The sequence below is a fragment of the Pezoporus wallicus genome, unplaced genomic scaffold, assembly GCF_028554395.1.
Source record: "Pezoporus wallicus isolate ANWC-B61680 ecotype Strahan unplaced genomic scaffold, APGP_CSIRO_Pwel_v1 contig_5922, whole genome shotgun sequence".
NCBI lineage: Eukaryota > Metazoa > Chordata > Aves > Psittaciformes > Psittacidae > Pezoporus > Pezoporus wallicus.
This window is the reverse complement of record NW_026637228.1, coordinates 2,300,346-2,321,859: the sequence shown is the minus strand read 5'-3', so window position 1 is coordinate 2,321,859 and position 21,514 is coordinate 2,300,346. Positions and strand designations below refer to the sequence as shown.

The window sequence follows — 21,514 nt, the reverse complement described above, 5'->3', positions numbered from 1 at the left end:
TATGGACTTTTATGTGACTAAGCAAGGGTGGATTTCCATGTTGGTGGCACTGTTGTGGAGGGCACCCTGTGTAGGTGATGCCTAGCTTCAGCTCTGTGTCCTGGCACCTTAGGCTTCAAATCACAGCAGCGTAAAATCACAGAAGCGTAAAATCACAGAATCAACTCGGTTGGAAATGACCTTAAGATCATCAAGTCCAACCGTTGCCCAGCACTGCCATGGCCACCGCTAACCCGTGTCACTGAGGGCCTCATCTACACGGTGTGTGAACACTTCAGGGACGCTGACTCCAGCACTGCCCTGGGCAACCTGTTCAGTAAACAGGTGATTTTTCCTTATCTCCACCTAAACCTCCCCTGGTGCAGCCTGAGGCCGTTTCCTCTTAACATATCACTTGTTACTTGGGAGCAGAGACCGACCCCACCTCACTACAACCTCCTCTCAGGTACGTGTAGAGAGCGACAAGGTCCCCACTGAGCCGCCCGCACCGCACAGCTTCACCTGCATCGCGGGCCCCGCAGCGCCGTTACCGCCGTACGCGGCGGGAGGCGGTGTGAACGTGCTGTGAGCCCCGCCGCTTGCCGTAGCGACCGCATCATCGGCGTGCGCCGGCGGACGCACAGCGCCTTTCCGCGCACGGGCGGAGGCCTTGCTATGGCGGAGCCGCTGCTGGCGCCGTGCGTCCGGGGACTCGCCGAGAGGAGCGGGCGGCTCATGGCGGTGCCCGGCGCGGCTGTGTCGCGCCCGGGGCACCCGGCACATCAGCTGTACCGCTGGCGGCGCCTCACCGCAAGGGCCGGAGGGAAGGTAACGGACGGGGCTCGGCGGGGGGCGGTGCGGAGAGCGTTAGGGGGAGTCCACCAGTGGCCTGGTGGAGCGAGTCCAGAGCTGGGCCATGGAGATGATCAGCGTGCTGGAACGCTTCTGCTATGAAGCCAGGCTGAAAGAGCTGGGCTGGTTCAGCCTGGAGAAGAGAAGGCTCTGGGGAGACCTTAGAGCAGCTCCAGTGCCTAAAGGGTCTGCAGGAGACCTGGACTCTTGGAGAGGGGCTTCTGACAAGGGCATGTAGTGAAGGGACAAGGGGAGATGGCTTTAAATTGGAAGAGGGCAGAATTAGATAAGATACTAGGAATATATGGGGGCTGTCTGTGTTACAGGTGTTATATGTGAAAGCACATCAGGCCCATTTATACCTCAGGGAGATGAATATGGGTTGAAAAATCACTCAGACCATTACAGAGTGGCCAGCTGGTTATCATAAAATGCTGATACCAAATTTTATAGTTGGTGATTGCTGTGGACTAGCTCAGCAAGTCTCTATCCAGCCACCAGGGGATGGGTCCTTGCATTCTCCCTACATTTTCTCCAATCACTATCATTGGCACTAATTGCAAAATGAATGCTTATTACTCAGTGATTTCCAAGTCCAGTTTCTCCAGTCAATTGAATAGTCTGAGAAACGTGTTTCAAAATATATCTATTTCTTATAACAGCCATGCTGTTTTGTATTACATTCCTACTGATGTTTGCTCTCCCTGGAGAAGAAACATGGATATAGGAAGAGTAAAAATTAATATCCAACAATCCTTAGAAATGTTTTAATTTCTTCAATTTACAGAGTATGGACCAAACCTCTGCATATGCTGTATCTGAAGCTTTTCCCCTTCAAAAGTCAAGGTATCCACAGGAGCCTTGTGGTCCTGTGACAAGTTTGGAAACCTTGGAACACCTGCAAGATCATGATGACGCCTATGAGGAAGGTGAGCTGAAATACTGCTTGCCAAAAGTTGCCTAAAATGAACCGTTCTTGATCCAGCATTGCAGTTCTGGTATGGACAGGCTCTTGCAAAACTTGAGACCATCAGAAACAGTTCATAGTAAGATGTATTTAACAGAAAAAGGCGAAAAAGGAATCAATTGCTGGAGTCCAGGGTAGACCTTAATTAGCATACCTAAGAGAAGGATAAACTTTCTGTCTCCTGGAGATGTCGGGTCAAGACAAGGATCAATACTGCCCTTGAAGACACAGTGTGTGGTCAAATAAAATTAGTGGGCTATAGGAAACTGGGGAAATTACTGATGTATTTTTAATAATATTCCAGCTGTGAAAATGGAGTTGCTCTGTGTAAATTCCACATCTAGGGATAACCATGTGGTTTTACTTCAATTCCTATGCAAAATTTTCCTCACTAATTACCTAACTGAATATTCCTTTTCTAATGCCTGTATCCACAAATACTTACTGAAATTTGAAAAATAAGAAAAAAAGAGAGAAATTATCTCTCCCCAGTGCTGGAAGTACGTCTGCAGTGTAAAAACCTGACAGGAGGCAGCATTTTAAAAACTGAGTTAACCATTATTAGAATACTTAATGGTATTAGCTGCACATAATCCACTTTGCAAAAGAAGGTAACAATAAGAGGAATGTCAGAACTCATATAGTCCAGTTATGAAGACACCACATTTCCCAGTCAAAAAAAAAACCCTTCCCCAAGTGATAAGATGTTTTCTTCTCTTCTTTCTATTACCAGATAGATATCACTTCCTGGAAGTGTTCCAAGCCCTGTCCAACCTGGCCTTGAGCAACCTGGTCTAGTGGAAGGTGTCCCTGCCCATGGCAGGAAGTTGGAACTAGATGGTCTTTAAGGTCCCTTCCAATACTAGAAGTCCATAGATGGACTTTATACTCATTGTTCATTAGGCATTTGAGCTTGCTGGCTAGTACCAAGTCCATCATGTGTGCATTCCTGTAGCTGCAGTCTCAGTTCTGAGTACAGGTAGTCCCTGGTGAAGTTTGCCACCTGACAGGTTTGTAATCTAGACTGGTTGTTTCTGTGGTACTTGGAAAAGTTAACCTGTAGAAATGAAGGAAACATTTGGCCAAACAGTGGTTCTTTTTGTATTTAATATATGACAACCTTGGCTGTACATGTGGAAAGTATCTAAGTGTCTGCAATTGCAGTGGTAAAGCATGAAAGCTATCCGAGTTTTGAATTACCTCGTGAATTCCATCGCCTTGATAAAGGCGGTAGTAATTGTAGGAGTGATCTAAGTGTCCACAGAGTGTTGTAAGATAAACGAGGTGGAGAAGAGTTCATTTGTGACATGTGACAGGGACAATGTTTACCACCTTCTCTTTCCTGTTCTTTTTATAGATCCAGATTAGAACAGAACTATTAGCCTTATTCCACTTGCTGTTGCAGATTAACTTTCAGTCATTTCAGATAGCCTTTCTGGCATGTGATATAACTATCCCATAGTAACAGTCTTGCTAGTTTATACTTGCCCATATATTTTTTAACAAGTGAAGTCATGAGTCTCCTTCCTCACAACAGCTCAAGAGCTGCTCAGTAACTGGATGAAGTCCAAACTGGAACTGATGAGCAATGGAGAAGAGGAAGTTGGCTCTGCCGTCCTGGAAGAGCCTTCTGCAGCCCCTCTGAAGTGTGAGCGGTTTGATGGTGAGAACAAAGCAATTCTTGCTGAGGATGTGCTGGGGAAGGGAGCCAGGCCTCGTGGCTTGTCAGACTGAGATGTAAAATTTGCTTTGGATAGACCAGGTTAGTGGTCTTAGTAGAAACAAGATTAGAGAGCATTTTTCTTCCCTAGCTCTTACGGCAGGTAGCTGTAGGGCTGCATAAATACACCTCATAAGCATTCAATGTATCCCTTTGTAAAAGAGAAATTCTGTTTCTTTTGTGTATGGGTATGTCAGATTTATACAGCTGCTTGAGGTCATCAGAAGCAAGGCAGTAAAAACTGGACAAAATGTTGTTTCTGCTCCAGTGTGCTCAATTGAAGACTGATTAAGACTCTCTGGGGATAAATGGAGTGTAGTCAGTGTGTCTGCTTTCATCAAACTTTCCCAGTCTGGGAAAGTGATCCTTTTAATTACATTAGGCTTTGTGATCTGAGACAGAGGGGTTTATTAATTTCAGACTAGCCATAGATAATCTAAATTCCTCATTTCAGACTTGTGCAGCTATCTAGAATACGAAGTGGAAAGTTCTTCTGTCCAAGAATACCTACAGCACCTTTTGCAGAGTGAAGCTGTGAGCTGTGGGATAATGGAAGGCCTTAGACTTGAAGACATCAAGGAAAACAAAAAACTTACAGATCCACGAATAACGATGGAGCTTAGACACAAGCAGGTGAGCAGGCAAGGCAGCACAGTTCAAAGGAATAAGGCAGAGGATTATAAGATTAGAGTAGATACTGATGCTTCTAAAGACTTGCAGGAAAAATGACCATGACAGTAATCTCTGAGTTTGCTCACACCTAATAGTACTGGTTTAACCTCACTCTTGAATTGAGTTTTTTGCTGGTTTGAGAGCAAAACCAGTCAGTACCAGCTATGGGTAGGGGTACTTGCTTCATGTGAAAGGTGGATTGTGAGTCACCCTTTTAGTGTACAGTGAGCCTCAATTTCTTCAGCCTTTGCATCTGCTTTAACTTTTATTCATTTCCTCCTTCCCAGGTGAAAGAAAACCGAATAAAGCGTCAGAAGGCATTAGAGCTTCAGAGACAAGAACAGTCCCTGAAGAAATCAGTTCTGTCTGAGGCTAGGCTCCAAGCACAGGCGGAGGACAGAAGGAAGGCCCTGAAGGCTAAGAAGGAGGAGGAGGAAATCCAGAGGGAAATGGTGAAGCTGCGAAGGGAAATGGCTGAGAAGCAGGCCATGGCAGAAGCATGGAGAACGTAAGAGGGAGAGGGGGGCATGAAAAGAGTCATATGAAGAACACTTATCAGCTTCTTTTGCTAAACAGAAGAGGAGTGGGGGTCCCAAAGGAAACATTTGGCATTCCTTTGTCTCTGAACTCTCCCAAAACCTTTTAGTCCTTTGTTACCAACATCTGTGGCAGAGATGTTAGTGGGAAGATGCGCAGAAGATACTGTTGGCCTCCCCATAGCCATTATAAGTACGCTAAATGACAAAGTAGGAGTGTGTTTGCACCACCATGCATTCTCTCTATCAATTCTGTGGCTACATCCAGCCTTGTTAGCCTCTAATGCAGCCACAAGAGTATAAAGAGCATTCTTGGCTGAGGATTCTGCAGATATGTAATTTTTGCTTTTGCTGAGCTTGGATTGTCACAGAGATACAACTTGTAGGGATGCCATTTATTTACTTAGACAGCCCTGAGATCCTAAATCTCATGCAAGTGCTTTACTGAAATCTTACTATTTTCTTCTGCCTGCTCTATTTTGAGCATGCTCCAGATTGTTTAGTTTCTGGGACTCCATGACAGAGGCTGTTTTCTAAGAAGGCTGAGTTAAATAATCAGCAATTTTCTAATCTGTGGAGATGATTCTCTTAGGATTAGCCAAAAAGAGAGTGATATCTGTGCTACAGTACTTTTCTCTTTGTATTAGATCTGTATGTTTGTTCATTTTCCAGGGAGGGGAAGAGACAAGAAAAGAGTCAGAGGCTGTCAATGCAGAAGATACCTATTAGTGCCTCACCACCCGTCGTCCTGAAGAAAGAAGAGCAAGGAGAGGAGAAACGGAGAAAGGCTCAGGAGCTGCTGCGCAGGATTCAAGCCAATAAGCAGAAAGTGAGCATCACCCTTCTTTATCTGAGACACTGAGCTACCTGCCCTCAGCTGCTTTTTGCAAAACTAAAGTAAAAAGTCCTGGTTATCAGAACTTTTTACTTCTTCCAAGACTTCCTCCCCATGTAGAAGAGCAGAGCAAAAACTATCTTGTAAGACAAGGGCAAGAAATCCTGAGCCTTTATCCCCAGTGTTTCTGTGCCTCAGGTGTACTCAGTGGGAGGTGTCTCGTAGAATTGTGGAAAAGATGTGACTCTCAGGACAGTTGTCAACATAAAGACTTCTGCAGCCTAGAAACAGGCAGGTGTACAGACAAGGCAGTGAAGCAAGGTTTGCTTTCCTTGAGGAAGAAAGTAAAAGGGGGAGGAAGAAAGTGGAAAAAAAAAAGGTCCTGAGAAGCCTTTATTGTGTATATGAAAGATATTTTAAAGATGGCCTTGCAGACCCTGGTGCAGGGAGGCGAAAGGGAAGTGCTGAAGCCTGGGGTGAATTTTGAGCTGGGTCTCCAAGAAGTATGCCAGCACATCCACACTAACAGGTTCTTTAAGGATCCACTCCCATGAGGTGCAGTAGGATATTCTGTGCTATTGCAACAGCTCTTTTGAGGCAACCATGCAGACTTTGATAATTCCAATTATTACAATTCTCAGTAGGAACTTGTGTCTTTTACCCTCATTATTCTGATACTATGGCCAATTCTGGGTTAAACGCCTAGTTATATCAAGAATTTAGGATTAAAGAGTGATCTTTTTATACTGGAACTAGATGATCTTAAGGTCCATTCCCAACCTAACTATTCTTTGATTCTATATGGGCAGCCTCAGGAAAGGGAATAAGTTTCTCTGAGTGCAGGTATGAATGCCATCCATCACATAATGTTTTTAACTAATCGAGCTGTCATCACTCTTTATGTCTACTTACCTACATCTAGAATTTTATTAATCATAGAATCTCCCCCCTGGTTCACTTCATCAGCCTGTCCATTGGCTCTGAGTTTGGCTACTGTTTAGCAGTACACAACCTCTCTGCAGCACAATGTAAGCTATGAAGATAAGCCTGAATGAAACCACAGAACAATTTTGGGGCTGCATGTGAGAAGCTGTGGCTTAGCTGAGCTAAGCATAATAGCGACACTGATTATTTGTCTAAAGCAGAAGGAAATAGCTAATTTTGTCTTTTTTGTAAGACTCCATTTGGAAATTTCAGTGAGTGAGAGGAATCCAGTTAAAACGAGGCATTAGGGCCAAAGGGGTACAACCGAGTCCTGTGAGGTGACCCACTTGGGGGATCAAAATGAACAGTGTCTGCAGTGACAGGGCTACAGTTATGGGGTAGATTAGATAGCAAATTGCTGTGCTGTATGATGTACAGAACAGTGAATCTACTTACACAATAGGGGAAAGGTTTGGCTTCCTACTGGAACAAGGATGTCATGTCATAAATTCATACTAGGAAGCATCTTGATTTTTGTCTAAGTTAAAAAAGTGGTCCTTTGAAATATCATTAACTGTTCTTCACATAACTCTTCTTACCTGTAGCATCTTAGACATTTTCTACATTTCAAAACATCTTTCCTGTCTCTAGAAATTCTATGTCCCTCACCCATTTTATTCCTTTTTACTTGGTGGACTTAGTGTGTTTTACTCAAAAACTTAGTGCCCTATGATGTTATCTTTCTAATCCCTTCCTGCTTTTTGTAGAAGACCTGCACATGCTCTGGAAAAGAAAGTCTGATAAGGGGAAGGGTGGAGAGGGTCTGCATCTGTGTGATGGGGTGTGTCTTGCTCATTGTTTTTCTGAAACTCTCCCATGCAGTGCATGCAACAACATTTCTCTGCTTGGCTGAAAGTCACTCTGGAGCACAGAATTAAAATGGGAAAAGCCAAAGCACTTGCTGACTGGAAATGCCAGATGAAGGCCCTGCGAGCCTGGAGAAACTATACTTGGTCCCAGAAGGTAGTGCAGGAGGCACAGCAGTTGCAAGTTCGTCTCCAAGATCAAAACAGGTAGTGACCCTACACTGTGGGATTTCTCCTACTGCAGCAGCATTTAGGCAGTGCAGTGATCAGGGACTGCCCTCTGTCCATCCTTGGAGAAACTCTGTTCAGCTTTGGAAGGCCTTCAGAATTAAGCAACAAAAAGATTAAGGAAATTATGGGGCCTCATGCCATGGCCTAGGCTGCTGTGCTTGATGCAATTGTTTCAGACAGGTCTGGGCAGAAGCCTCACTCTATCATAACACAAGTGCTTTCTCATTTAGGAAAAAACAACTGTCTGAGGAATATAACCAGCGACGGCTTTTGCGCTGCTGCTTTCTGGCATGGCGGCACTGGAGCCAAGCAGAGACAGGAAAACAGGAGCTACAGATCAAGAGAGAGGAGACTGAGAAAAAGATGTCACAGCTGCTGGAGGCAGTGTCACTGGAGAAGGATGGGCTGGACAGGCCACTGGAGACTAACCAGCCTGGGACAGCAGAAGTAAACCATCATCAGGATATGCAGAAACACAAGGTAAATCCTTTCCGTGTATTTTTGTCTACTGGCGTCTCTGTACTCTTTCAAAGTACTTTTGTGCAATCTGAAATAAAGAGTACATTGTCCCAGAGAGAGGCTTCTTTCCCAGAGTGACCTCCAGATCACTTTTGCTGACAGATTAGTTACATCTTTAATGCCTGCTTAGTCTTAAAAAGAATAACACTGGACTGCACAACAAGAGATTTGTGTCATCCCCCCATGTGTCAGCAACATGGGGGGAAATGTTGCTGGCTGTTTCATGGTAGCACACATCACAAGGAGGTAGAGAGGAGAATCAGAGGTTGCTTCCTGAAACTGCCACTTGTCAGGTCTGTAAAGTACCACAGCAGTATCCCAATCCCACAATCCCAGCGTGAATGCTCACACACATATTACAGGTCAAGTTTTTCATTTGGTTGTCAGCAAAAGCTGATTTCCTGTGGTGCTTATATCATCCTAGTGGACTTGTATTTTATTTCTGATGCACTGGTAAAATTTGTGCTGGAAGGATAGCACTAAACTTGGTGGTTGACCTAGGGATCAGAAAGTGGATGTTGCATCTGATGCCTCTGTATCAGAAAAGGTGCAGCCTCATTCCCCCCTGTACACCAGTTTCATGGTAATATTTATCAAAACTGGAGAAGAAGCGTGAGGAAGCAACACCCTGTACACTTCTCTTCCATCTGAAAAGGGGCCATCCAGTAGATCACCCATGTTGATCACTTCAACAACTGCTTTTTTCCTTTGTTCGTCGTTTGAGCACTGAGCAGGGACAGCACAGTCAAAAAAGGAGTGTGCTAGTCCCTGAGGTATGAGCTAACCCCTGAGAAATAAGCTAGTTTTGAGCTGTGCTCCTTAACAAAATAGGATATATTCCTGCCAGAGCTCTTGTCTGATCAGGATTTCTTCCTCCCAGTGAAATGGCACACAGCTCCTTAACAGCTCTTTCCCACAGCCTCCTATTTTATGCACAGTGGGGCCTCTCTGCCATGGCTAGGAACTAGATAAAGATTGTTTAGTGGAGATTACCCCATTTCTCAGGCATCTCACTAGGTTTGCATAAAGAAACAGTGTATAGGGAAGGGAGAAGAGTGTTTGCTTTTAATCAATGCCAATTTTTTTTTCCTTAGCCCACTGAAACTTGCCTCATACAGAAAAAAACTGACCAGACCAGAGACCACTCTTGTTGGGATGCAGCTCACACATCTCATTCGTACAGAAAACCCATGTTTACCTGGGAGATTACCATAAAACATGCAGCTCTAAGTGCCCAGGACCAGACTGTATGTGAGGATCAAATAGCCACTCTCCTCCAACAGTTACAGACAGCTGGTCTAAAGACAGCTTCTGCTTATGGCAGCCGTTTTGAGCACCGTCATGCTTTCCAGCAACGTCTGATTGAGGAGCAGAGGCAGCAGCTTCAGAGACAGCAAAAGCTGATCCTTGAACTGCAGGAAAATCAGAGGCTGAGCAGAATAGAAGACAAGGCAGCACAAGCCACAGCTGTAACCCCCCTCCAGCAGCCTGACAACTCTGCTTTACAAACCAGGGAGGAAAAACCTGAGAGGGAAAACCAACTCACATGCAAGAATACAACCTATTTGAGGTATATGCTCTTGATAAAGCAGGTTTAATTAGTTAGCATGTCTCATTCCTGCCCAAGTTGAGCCAGAATTTGCCAGGCATACTTCACTCATGCTACCGCTATTGTATGACTTCACCGCAAGGGTGGTATCAGGCCAGCTACAATTCTCTATCTTTCTTTTTGCAGTGGCTTGACACTGTGTGATCCATACAGGATCCACTTAGAAACAGCAACACGAGAGTGTCACACATAGTAGCAGCAGGGATTTATTTCGTAAAATAGATTGTCATCCTCAGTATTTCAGAACACACAGCAGCCCTGGGTGTTCAGCTCCTTTTTAATCACTAATCCCATTTCAAGCAGAAGGGTGTACCCAGGATTCAGAATGAAAACGCAGCACATTGGAGAATAAAAAACTACAAAGCTGTTTCTCAGCCATAATTGGTGGGCACGAGACGGCATTTGACCACATTTACTGATGAATTTCTTTACTCTTTCCTTTCATAGTCCACCTCTTTCTCATGGGCCAGAAAACACAAGGGCAGTGATGCAAGGCAGAAGGCCCTCCAGCAAGGTGACCTCAACTCATCCCATACTGAAAGGTATTGTTCTAGATAGTGAAGACCATTCCAGACCACTTTTCTCAACAGTTTGTCTGGAAACCTCTTTCTTTGCCTCAGCTTTGCTGGTTGATGACAGTGTGCAAGTAAAACTCAACACTCATTCCCAGCCTGATGAGCACTGTGAAAGAGTGAGCTATTTTCATCTATAAAACCTGAGCCACTGCAACCCCTTCAAGTCCCTGCTTAGTGCACTGTGTCGGCAGCTACTCCTAACGCTTGTGATTGTTTCTGCTGCAACAAGAATCAGAGAAGCTCTTCAGGGGTTTTTGCTGTTGGTCTTACTCCCTTCATTGCACATCCAAGTAAGACTTAAACTGATCAGTCATTTTAATCTGCCTTTGACAGTGTTATGTTATTGAGATTTCAGAGAGAATTAAGTGCCTATGGAAGGTTTTGTGAGACAGCAGTAGCTAGGCTGGGGAAGGAGCTCTGGATCCTTCTGTAGGTGTCTCTCCTTCTCTGGCCACACTGAGACAGCATATACACATTAAACATGCAGCACAGCCTTTTCATGCAGTAAATTAAGATCAGGTTCTGTTATATCCCTAGGTTGTGTTCTTCCATATCATCTTGGGGCTAGTCACAGTCTGCATGCAAATTTGTCTGGAATATGATCATTGTGATGTTTTAGCAGTTTGGGGATCGCCAGAGCTTTTTGGCCATGATAACTGGGAATTAATGGTTGACTTTCTCTGACTCTGCTCAGCTCCAATGCTACCTAGTCCAAGCCATCACTCTTTCTGATTTGCCTGAACTCTGTGCACCTGAGAGCCAGTAAGCGTATTTTCAGAGCATTCAAGTGCTTTTGTTTGAAGATCCCCCAAAAAATCAATGAATAATTTATCACTGGATGATTTTTCCATGGTGGATAATCTTGGGACAGCTGAGAGGATAAAAAAATGAGGAAACCTATTGTCAGAACACTTAAATGCTTCCCAGTTATTGATTGCTCAAGCCTGTGCTTAGTTTGTTACTTCCAAAGAAGTAAACACAGGTTCTCAACTCCACTGCATGTTCTGTGTGGTCATGTCAGCACTTACACCTTTGCTGATAGCCAGCAAGATTACCTCATTGCAGTTTATCTCCCAAAAGAAGCATTAAGCAGTAGTTTCTCACTATTGGGACCATGTACCTGTGTGTCACTGTGACAGGGATGCTTTCCATCACGAAGCTGCTCTTTAAATAAGCAACTGGAGTTCATAGCAGTCACTGCTAAACCAGGTGCCCTGAGCCTCAGCACTTGATCAGGGAAGGCAGAGTTAAACCTCTGAACACGGCTTCTTTCATAACTGAGCCTCATGGCTGTGACTATCAACCAAGGAGGGTGGAGTGAATCCAATTGGGGTAGTCCTCAGTCGTCTCATAGATGTTTATGGGTTCCTTGTTCATGACTCTGCTGGCCATAAGAGGCAGCAGAAAGCAAGTCCCTTTAGGCTGGCATTGTCAGGTCAGTGAGGCCTGGTAGTAGAGTGAAGTATTCCTCCTTGTTCACCAAACTTCTGCTATTATCTGGTAGTCATTTACACTAAGCCTTATGTCCTCTGTTTGTAGCAATGGAGGAGAGGGCGATTCAGCGGGCAGAACGGAAGCAGAAACTAGAAGAAGCCAAACAACAGAGAAAAGAGGAAAAATTGGTAAGGGAATTGGAAAGTGAAACCAAGTCTCTTTCACATTGCTCTGGTTGCAAGAAATGCTGCTTTAACCTCAGAGTCAGGAGCCAAGAGAAGGCCCTTTATCCAAACAAGGAGTCTTATAGCTGGTGAGAAAGCAAATGTCTGGCACACATCAGAAGTCGTAGTTACAGCTGCATTTGCATCTGGTGAAAGTACTAGCCCTGCCATATCACAGGCAGACACTTCATGTTGATGCAGTTGCTGTGCTAGAAGCAATCTCCCTTACCACCCCCCAGCACTTCTTTCACACCTACCCTGTGACCTTAACTTGTCTTTGCCAAGGATGGGAAGGGTGGAATCGCGTGCAGAGATCTACCTGATTGAACCTGGCAATGGTGGGTTTTCCATCCCCTGCGTTTCCTGTCTGGTCATATGCAGCTTGAGGGTGTGCAGTCTCACCAAGTAAAAATTCTGCATCTTCCTAGCAAGTCTCTGCTGAAGAGAGAAGATACTGACAATGTTTGCATAGTTAATATGCACTTTCTGTGATACATACACAGTGGAGGAGCCTTTTTAGCTTCACGGCATTAAGCTGTTACTGAAGACATTGATAGTAAGTTGTATTAGGATCAGAAACCTCAGACCTGGGTCCTAAAACAACCAGCGTTTCTTCCTTCTCCAAGCAAGATAGATAAAACGAGCCTTAGCGAACACTAACCATGGAGTTGACAGACCCCATCGGGTTTCCTCAGCTGCAGTTGCCACAGTCGTAGAGATCAGAAAACAGAGTCATAGTAATCATGCATTACGGTTGGTGAGGGTTTTAGGCCTTTGATGCATACATCAAGAGTAAAACCTTTGTGAAATGAAGGCAAAGTGTGGTTTGCAAGGGGAGTAGATAAACATTCAGAGAAAGGTATTGTGACAAGTATGACTGGTACTGAAGCAAAAAAACTCCCTTGATCTTCAGTGTTTTGGGGAAAGAAATTTTTGGGTACCTGTAATGTTGCTTTGTACATAGAAGTAAAACTTCAGAGCAGAGCCCAGGAATTCAGAACTGACTTCAGCAATCAGGCTATCAGTAACTTCGTGTGTATTTTAAATTTTTTAGGGTAAGAGTGGGCAAATATTATAGATTAGGGCACAGAAAGACATATATTTAGGTAATAGAAAGAGCAGTCCCTTCCTTCCTCTCCCTCCTGCACTTCATTGTCCAGCACAGATCTTGTCTAGTATGTGACAAAGTCTGCTTCCTTCTGAAGTTTCATGTGCTGGTCAATACCAAAGGAATACTGGGAAAGCTTAGAGGTCTGTGTGCTCTGAAAAGGTCACATGTACCAAATTAAATTTTACCTTCCTCCATTTCAAGGCCCAGCTGAAAGCTGAAGAGGAAGCACGACAGAGGAAAGAGGCTGAGGAAAAGGAAGCTCAGCAAGAAAAACGACGAGAGGAGAGAAGGCAGCAGAAGCTGGTGAGCAAACACCTTACCTGTTTCCCCCTTCTTTAGCAGGGAGAGGGAAGAAGAGCCATTACCCACTGGCACTCAGTCAGCAGCCAGAGTAATGTGAACTGAAAATCTTCATTAGTAGAGCAGAGTTCCACAGCACTCTGTGGAAGTCTTACCATCTTCCCCCTTTTTGGCAATACTGGGGAAAGGGCTGTGGACCAGACACACTATGAAGTATTTACTCTGCCTTGTCTTATCCTCAGGACTAGGGGTCCCAGCTGGTGGATGTTCACTGCTGAGATACAGCCACATAAGCCCCCAGAGTGGCAGCATGTTCAGCCTACTTTCAGACTGCTTCTTCCATTTGTATCACCTGCCAGAATACATAATGATACCAGTCACATTCAAAAGTAAACAAGCTTGACAGTTACATCAAGGGCAACTTTCCACCTGAAGAATAGAAGCGTCCTCTCCTTGGAAGTAACCTAGGAATACCCCCACTTCACTATTGTTACTTGGAAATGACATGTCTTAATAACCCAAATAGCACATTTGAGATCCTACAGGAATTCAACCTACAAGTACTGTTCTACTTGGATTGAGTGTTTTGGGATGTTTGACTTGCATCCCTGAATCTCAGTTAAAAGTAATATTGTACAGTTATAAAATACCCATATCCCTCCCTGATTATTTAGGCTAGATTTAGTGGTAGGGTTCGTGCATCAACTCAGAACCAGGTTTGGACGTTTTCAGTCTAGTTTTATAAACATAGAAAGCTGCCCTCCTTGAGATCACCAAATCACCCCTCCCCACATTGATGAAGGCCTACCTAAAGGAGGTTGCTGCTATATCAGCACTGCTAACAGCCGTGGATTATATGTCTGCTGCAGTAATGCCAAACTGCAGTGCTGAGGGAAGGCCAGTTACTGATAAATGGCCCAGGGAAATGGCCAGAAATACCATCATCTTCCATGAGAACTTAAGATAATTTGCTCTGCGTTCTGCCACAGGTTCTAGTACATGGGGTCATGTCTGGTCTGCACTGCTAAAAGCAATGCGGATCCCGATTTCCTGTCAGATCAGGACCTCCAGCTCCAATTTGACAATCTGTTCTCATTGCTTAAAATCATCTTTATCCAGAGTGAATTAAAACTACCACTCATTGTATTGCAGAAAGAACTGGAGAAGCAGAGGAGGCTGGAGAGAGAGCAGCAGCTCCAGGAAAAGGCAAGAGATCACTATAAAAAGGTCCTGCTCAGAAAGCTGGGAATGGTGCCATGGAAAAGGCTGAGGCAGCAAGCCAAGGAAAACCTGGTGGTAAGTGCTGAGGATAAAGGAAAGAACTGGTGCCCTAGGAGGAAGGAAAAAAGAATGGATGCAGCAGAAATGTTCATAGGCTCTTAAGACAGGTAGAGATGAAAAAACCAAAAGTTCTTCCTGCATACTGTGCCTTATATTAGTTCTTTAAATCAGTTCTTTAAATCTGACAATAACCATAAAAGCTTGTCAGAAACCCAAAAGGGTGGCATCCTTGTTTATAGACGATCAAACAGGAACCAAAAGAGAAAGGAACAAATTTCAACATAATGAGAAGCCCTCTTTTGTTAGCCTCCACGTGTCTGATGGACTAACTGCCACGTGATTTCATGCCAGTAAAGCAGTGGGAGTTAGTGTAGTATGATACAGCAAAAAAAGAAACTTGAAGTTATAGGACACGAGCCTGTCAGTTCTCTTGCTCCACAGCAAAGCTAATAAGTAATACACCACCAAGCCACTGTAGTTACAGTAGTTAACCCCAGCCCATCTCTAGGGTTTTCCCCCTCTCTGGAGTTCCTCCTGGTGTAGTGTTGGCCACTGGTATAGGTAGAACCACCAGAGGTGATAATCCTGGCTGTTCTAGCCTGGCCATATCTTCAGTGCAGAATAGCAAGTGGCGGCTTCTGAGACCTTGACACATCAGTATTGCTAATGAAACCTTTCCATACATGATTGTATGAGCTCAGTTAATCAAGAGTGGACTAAACAGTGAACCATATCCTGAAGATTCAGCCTTAGGGCTGTGTTGGCAAGCTTCCACTGGAACCGCAGCTACTACTTACAGCACTCAACCAAATGCACATAGGCCTCCTGCTGGGAGGTAGAGGGATAGCATCTGTTCCCTGAATACATCCTGCTTGTCAGCATTGTGGATGGGGCTGGACTAAATTGTTACAGGCCATGCCTCTGCTCCACTTACAGTAGGTTAAACTGAGCATCTAATCCAAAAAGCTGTTCTCTGGAAGTGACACAGCAGTGGCCTGATACAGAGGCTGGTCTTACTCCTTATGCCGACCCCTCTTTGTGGGAACCTATCCTGTAAATTATTCCAGCTGTCAGACATCTGTATTCTGGGAGTCCCAAAAAACTGAGATGATTTTTCTAAGTGTACCCAGTTTTCTTTAGCTTTATGTAGTCACTAGTCCTAGTAACTAGCTGCCATCTCTGCTGTCTTTATTCAGGTGGCACAAAGGCACCACTGCTTGGGCCTACAGAGGAAATGCCTCATGGCTTGGCTTCAGGACACCCAGAGGAGCCTCATGGAGAAAGTGTCTCGGGCTGAGGACTTCTATTCCCATATATTGCTGAGACGGGGCTTCAGGAACTGGCTAAAGGTTTGCCTGCACCACAGTGGAGAAATGATAGGCTGTTGGCAGCCTTTCCTACACCACAGTGCCACTTCACATACATGCAGCCCAGCATTTGCTCAGTTACACTTTCCCCATTCCAGAAACCTGACTCCCTTCTTCAGAGACCTTCTTTCAGCTCTCAACTCTCCATCGTTCTTCTCCACCCAGGACACTCTCCTATGCACTGCTTGTCCACCTTTGCGCTGTCTCACCCTGCTCTCCACCGACTTTCCTCCACTCCCGTCCCCATCACCCTTCACTGCACAGTCTCACCACTGCTCTGTTTCTGCTTATTGGGATGGGGGTTGGGAGAAAGAAACCATTCTCACCTCTTTTTCTGTCCTTGTTCCCTAGTACAAGGATTATCTCTCCACACTGGAGGAGAGACTGAGTACCCTCCATGCAGCCTGCCTTATGAGGAGGTATTTCTGTGCATGGTTTGATCTGTTCATGGAAGAAAAAAGTATCTTATGGGAGAAGATGAAGATTGCTACTGAACATAGTAACAAGTAAGTGCACTCCCTTGCCAGCAGTTCTTTTTAATATACTATACGGGGTGTTTTAGACACTGCTTTTGACAGGTCTGTTACCTGCTCCCCAAAATCACGTGAAAATAGGTTCGTTACTGCCGCTGTTTTGTTTCTATGATATGCACAGACAACATGAACAGGGGTTTATGATAAGAATTTTCCATGCAGTCTGGAAAAGGAAATCTAGTGGTAGACTTCATAGGACTTTTAAATCTGCTGAAAGGGAATACAGTGAAAGTGGATAAGTAATTGAACCTTTCTAAGCTGATTAGCAGATCTGGCCGTGCAGCTTCTGCTAAAAGCTGCCTTAAGAAAATCTTCAGGTACAGTGACAGCAAGCCAAGTGATTGTGCAGGAATTACGCTTTATTGTTTTGTCCACAACAGATTATTTAGTTCACAAATCCAAAGTTGATGAAATAGAAAGCCTACTTAAGGAATCTTTCCATTTATGCCATCGTCAGCCTGAGTTGGCAGTGAGAACTACAGCAGGCAATTCTGTTGATCATGACTGGAGCTGGCGCACCCAGTTCACTCACTGTCCCATAGCTGTGCGTTTTAGCAGAAAACATGCATGTGCACATACCTCACCATAAAGCATGTCAGCTGCCTGCAGTCACAAATAGGCTGTCACTGCATAGCCCAAACAGGATCTACAGCACCTCAGAGGAAGAATTAAATTAAATTCACCTCTTCTGTGTCAGAGCAAACCTGTTTAGCTTGCTGTAGCAGATCAGAACAGTGCATAATTTAACCCAACAAGCCAGCAAACTGGAGCATCCAGGGGAAATTCAGACCCAGCAAAGAATGGGTTCATTCTACATATGACCTCATATCAGGAGCATAATCACGTCGTTCTCATTACCCCCATTGACTGGCAAAAGTCAGTTCAGACCCTGACATAGCAAACTGTTCTTTAGACAGGACTGTTGCTCCCTATTGCCCATTTGGGAACCCAGGGCACAAGGCGCCTTTGTGGGGGTAATTAAAATCAGGTAAGAATTGAAGCCCAGCTGCCTGCACTCCCAAGGGGTTGGTCTGGACAAAACGAGCCTGCATTTTTCCTGAAGAAACTTTCAGAGACCCTTTTATTCTTCAAGAAATATCTTTCATCTTCAGAATGCTGAGCAAATTCTAGCTAATGAATCCTGTTAGAGGGAGAAGTAAAATTCTTGGGGGAGAGGAGTAGAGAAGGTAATGTGTTATTTTCCCCTGCCATGATTGGCATATTAATGGAGTGGTGTGCACGGAGATGTTTAATATGTCACAGACATGACTAGTAGCAGAAAAGACAAATCCCACTGCTATTTTAGGGGAGTTCCCCTCTCAAATGGAAGTATTTTTTTGATTAACTGTTCTGTTAGCAGCACATCTGCATGTTGTCACTTTGTTCTTTGTGTCCCCCATTTCTTTAAGGAAAGTCATGATGAATGCATTCAAGACATGGAGGCAGTACCCATTGCTGATGAAAGAGGAAAGAGAGAGAGAGGAAAGGAGGAACCAGCTACGCAGGAGAGTAGCCGAAATTCTCCCTGACTTCCAAATATGACAGAAGAGAGTCAAAGGAGACAAAAAGACTGATTCTGTCCACTGCTGTCTTCACACTGACTGAAACAAATCCAAAGGGAAGCCCTTTCCAGGGCTGTTGTGGTTTAACCCCAGCTGGTAACTCAGCACCACGCAGTCGCTCACTTTCCCCCTGCCTTTTTCTCCCCTCACTGGGTAGAGGGGGAGGCAAATCTAAATAATGTAAACCCCTCTGGTTAAGAACAGTTTAATAACTGAAATAAAGTAAAATATAGTGGTAATAGAAATAATACCAGCAGTAATAAGAGGAAACAACAAGAGAAGAAATGAAAGCTCAGAAAGCACAAGTGATACACAATACAGCTGCTCACCGCCCACCAACCGATACCCAGACCAACTCCAGCAACGATCAGTCCCTTCCTTGTGACTCTCCCCAGTTCCTATACTGGGCATGATGTTCTGTGGTATGGAATACCCCTTTGGCTGGTTTGGGTCAGGTGTCCTGTCTCTGCTACCTCCTGGCTTCTTGTGCCCCTCCTCACTGGCAGAGCATGAGACTGAAAAGTCCTTGATCAGGGTAAGTGCTACTGAGCAAGAGCTAAAACATCGGTGTGTTATCAGCGTTGTTGTCAGACTAAAGCTGAAACACAGCACTGCACCAGCTGCAGGGAAGGAACTTACACTAAGCATATTATGGAAACTTACCTGACAGTTTCACTGTGTGCTTCAGAGGGTTATTCCCCAATGTCCTTCTGCTGTGAGGTCTCTGTAGGAGTGTCTTGGCTGCTGGCAGTGAGGCCTAGGTAACCAAAGCCTAGCACAGGGTTTTTTTTCAGGCCAAGACCATTTCCACGTGCAGAGCTGTGGCACTGATATGAAGCCTCCATCACCTGAAGCGCACAACTGAACACCTGTTTTTTCTTAAGCAGTAACCTGGTGCTTTTCTGTTGCCAGTGCTTGATGAGAGAGCAACAGACCTGTCAGACTACCAGCTGACCCCTGAGCACTACTGCAAACTTGGCTTAGTTCTTAGCTAACTGTGCCAGGAGGGTCTGGATGCATTGAGGACAGAGATGAGCTATCTATGCACATCATATTTGCTAATGATCCAGATCACAGCATGGCATACAGGTGATCTATAGGGACTGCCTATTTCACAGCACCGGCCAGCTCACATGCACAGTGCTCTGATTTTTGCGGCAAGCATGGATTCCAAGTTCATGAGCCTTGTCATTTAAGGTGGGTGTAGGTCCTGCTGGAGGCCTCATCACAGCTGTGACAAGGCCTATGTTGTATTTAATAGTGTTTTTACGTAGTGCTATGCATGCAGCTGGTTAGTGCCAGGCGGGGCAGGTGCTTGCTAGTGCTGTTATTCTTTGGGGAATGTCGGCGTATTAAGATGCTCATTTCATTGTTTTTTATTTTGGGTATTCTGTGCTGACCAGAGAGATCTGGATGGAGCACCTCTCCTAGAAGAAAAGGCTGAGTTGGGGTGTTCAGCCTGGAGATGACTTCAGGGAGACCTTATTGTGGCCTTTCAGTTCTTAAAATGGGCCTATAGGAAATATGGTGCTAAGCTTTTTAGCAGGACTGTTGTGACAGGAAGAGGGGGGATGGTTTTAAGTTAAAAAAGGGGAGATTCAGGCTGGATGTGAGGAAAAAATTCTTTATGATGAGGGTGGTGAGACACTGGCACAGGTTGTCAGGGAGGATGCCCCATCCCTGGAGGCAATCCAGGCCAGGCTGGATGTGATGTTGGGCAGCCTGATCTAGTTGAAGATGTCCCTGCTCATGGCAGGGGGGTTGGACTAGATGGGTTGGAAGGGACCTTCAAAGCTCAAGCTACTCTATGATTCTGTTACTGTCAGCTGTACCAGTGGAAGCATGTGTATTGTACAGAAACATGACCTTGGGAAGAAGTGTGTGTGCCGTGTGTGCCCACTGAATATTTCCTTATCACCTGGGTGGAATTGCAAGCAAGCAGTGAAGAACCACCACCACCACATGGAAGAGTGCTGCAACACCCTCAGCTCCTCTTGCCACCCCTGCATGGCAACTACCTTGGCTGGGTATGGCAACTGTGGGAGTGGGGCTGAATGACAGATCCTGCTTCGAGAGCTTTTAAAGCCTTCAAGTGTTTTAGTCATCAGTATGATAAAGCATTGTGATAGCTAACAAAATATCATGTAAAGTGTCAGAATATTTCTCAGTATTTAAAAAGAACTGGAATATGACTGGCTGATGGAGCTGGTGGTGTTCAGCCTGGAGAAGAGAAGGCTCCAGGGAGACCTTAGGGTAGCCTCCCAGTGCCTAAAGGGGGACTAGAAATCTGGACTTTTTATAAGGGCATGTAGGGAAAGGACAAGGAGGAATGGCTTTAAATTGAAAGAGGATAGGTTTAGATTAGATAATGGAAAGAAATTCTTTACTATGAGGGTGCTGAGGCACTGGCACAGGGTGCCCAGAGAAGCTGTGGCTGCCCCATCCCTGGCAGTGTTCAAGGCCGGGTTGGACAGAGCCTTGGGTTACATGGTCTAGTGTGAGGCATCCCTGTACATGGCAGGGGGTTAAAACTAGGTGATCTTAAGGTCCTTTCCAACTCAAACCGTTCTATAATTCTATGATTCTATGGTGTGCTTTGCCTCTGTGTGCAGTACTCTCTAATGGAGATTTAGTTACTAAGTAGTCAAGTCTATTTAGAAAGAGATTACCGATTTACAGGAATTAGCAAATCTCACTGTAGAATACATAATAGCCTTACACTTCTGCCCAGTCAGGGTTTTTCCCTTTGTATTCTTTAGACATTTTTTTTTCGTAGTTAAACACACTGCATTGCAAAATCCGGGTGTGATTCACGGCAGGGGTTAAGGCCTTTTCCAACCCTGACCGTTCTACAATTTTAGGATTCCATGATTTCATCTTTCCTGAAAGGGAGCAGCACTCTTAAGCTAGTGGTTAGAGAAGAATTTTTCTGGAGAAGTGGCTTGATTCGTGAGAGAAATGAGAGTTGTTATGAGAGTGGGATTTCTCACGATTACGAAACCCTCGGGGTAGGGAGAAGATTAGAAGGGGAAATACATGTAACCACAGATCCGGATATCACGGCTTGTGTAAGAATTCGATCTTAATCTTGGAAACCATGCTGTAATGGTTTTAGTTGTTAATTTATCAGAAACTTTTGGGGGTAAACTTGTAAAAGTGCCATTCTGTTACCTATAAATCATAGTAAACTTGTACTGTAATAAAATTAATGTTTTATATTTTTTAATTTATTTTTATTTAGTTTTCAGTTTTTTAATGTGTTTTTTTCCTACTTGAATCTGTGGCCAGCCTTGAGGGGTTTTTAATACCAGGCAGGCTGTGAGCTCCACCAAAAGCATCAGGGTTCATTCAAGAGGTACTACTCCAACAGTTCTGAGCACCGGGGGGGGGACACAAGCTAAGTCCTGAAAAGGCAGT

At 44.7% G+C, this 21,514-nt stretch overlaps 1 protein-coding gene across 1 annotated transcript; it reads left to right on the top strand.

Moving 5' to 3' along the window:
* Positions 1 to 655: 655 nt before the first annotated feature.
* CCDC191 (coiled-coil domain containing 191) lies at positions 656 to 18,345 on the top strand. Its single transcript, XM_057404344.1, has 16 exons — positions 656 to 807; positions 1,619 to 1,760; positions 3,336 to 3,461; positions 3,973 to 4,151; positions 4,478 to 4,698; positions 5,399 to 5,555; positions 7,368 to 7,558; positions 7,813 to 8,062; positions 9,196 to 9,671; positions 10,158 to 10,252; positions 11,825 to 11,907; positions 13,256 to 13,357; positions 14,507 to 14,650; positions 15,832 to 15,984; positions 16,354 to 16,508; positions 17,945 to 18,345. Exons 1-16 carry the CDS (start codon positions 715 to 717, stop codon positions 18,075 to 18,077), a joined length of 2,700 nt encoding a protein of 899 aa, XP_057260327.1. The 5' UTR covers positions 656 to 714; the 3' UTR covers positions 18,078 to 18,345.
* Positions 18,346 to 21,514: the final 3,169 nt, after the last annotated feature.

Excerpts from the sequence above, each read along its gene's own strand:
- CCDC191 (XM_057404344.1), top strand. The coding sequence starts at position 715 with ATGGCGGTGCCCGGCGCGGCTGTGTCGCGCCCGGGGCACCCGGCACAT. Across the intron at positions 14,651-15,831 it reads AAGCCAAGGAAAACCTGGTG|GTGGCACAAAGGCACCACTG; the intron begins GTAAGTGCTGAG and ends GTCTTTATTCAG. Across the intron at positions 15,985-16,353 it reads GCTTCAGGAACTGGCTAAAG|TACAAGGATTATCTCTCCAC; the intron begins GTTTGCCTGCAC and ends CTTGTTCCCTAG.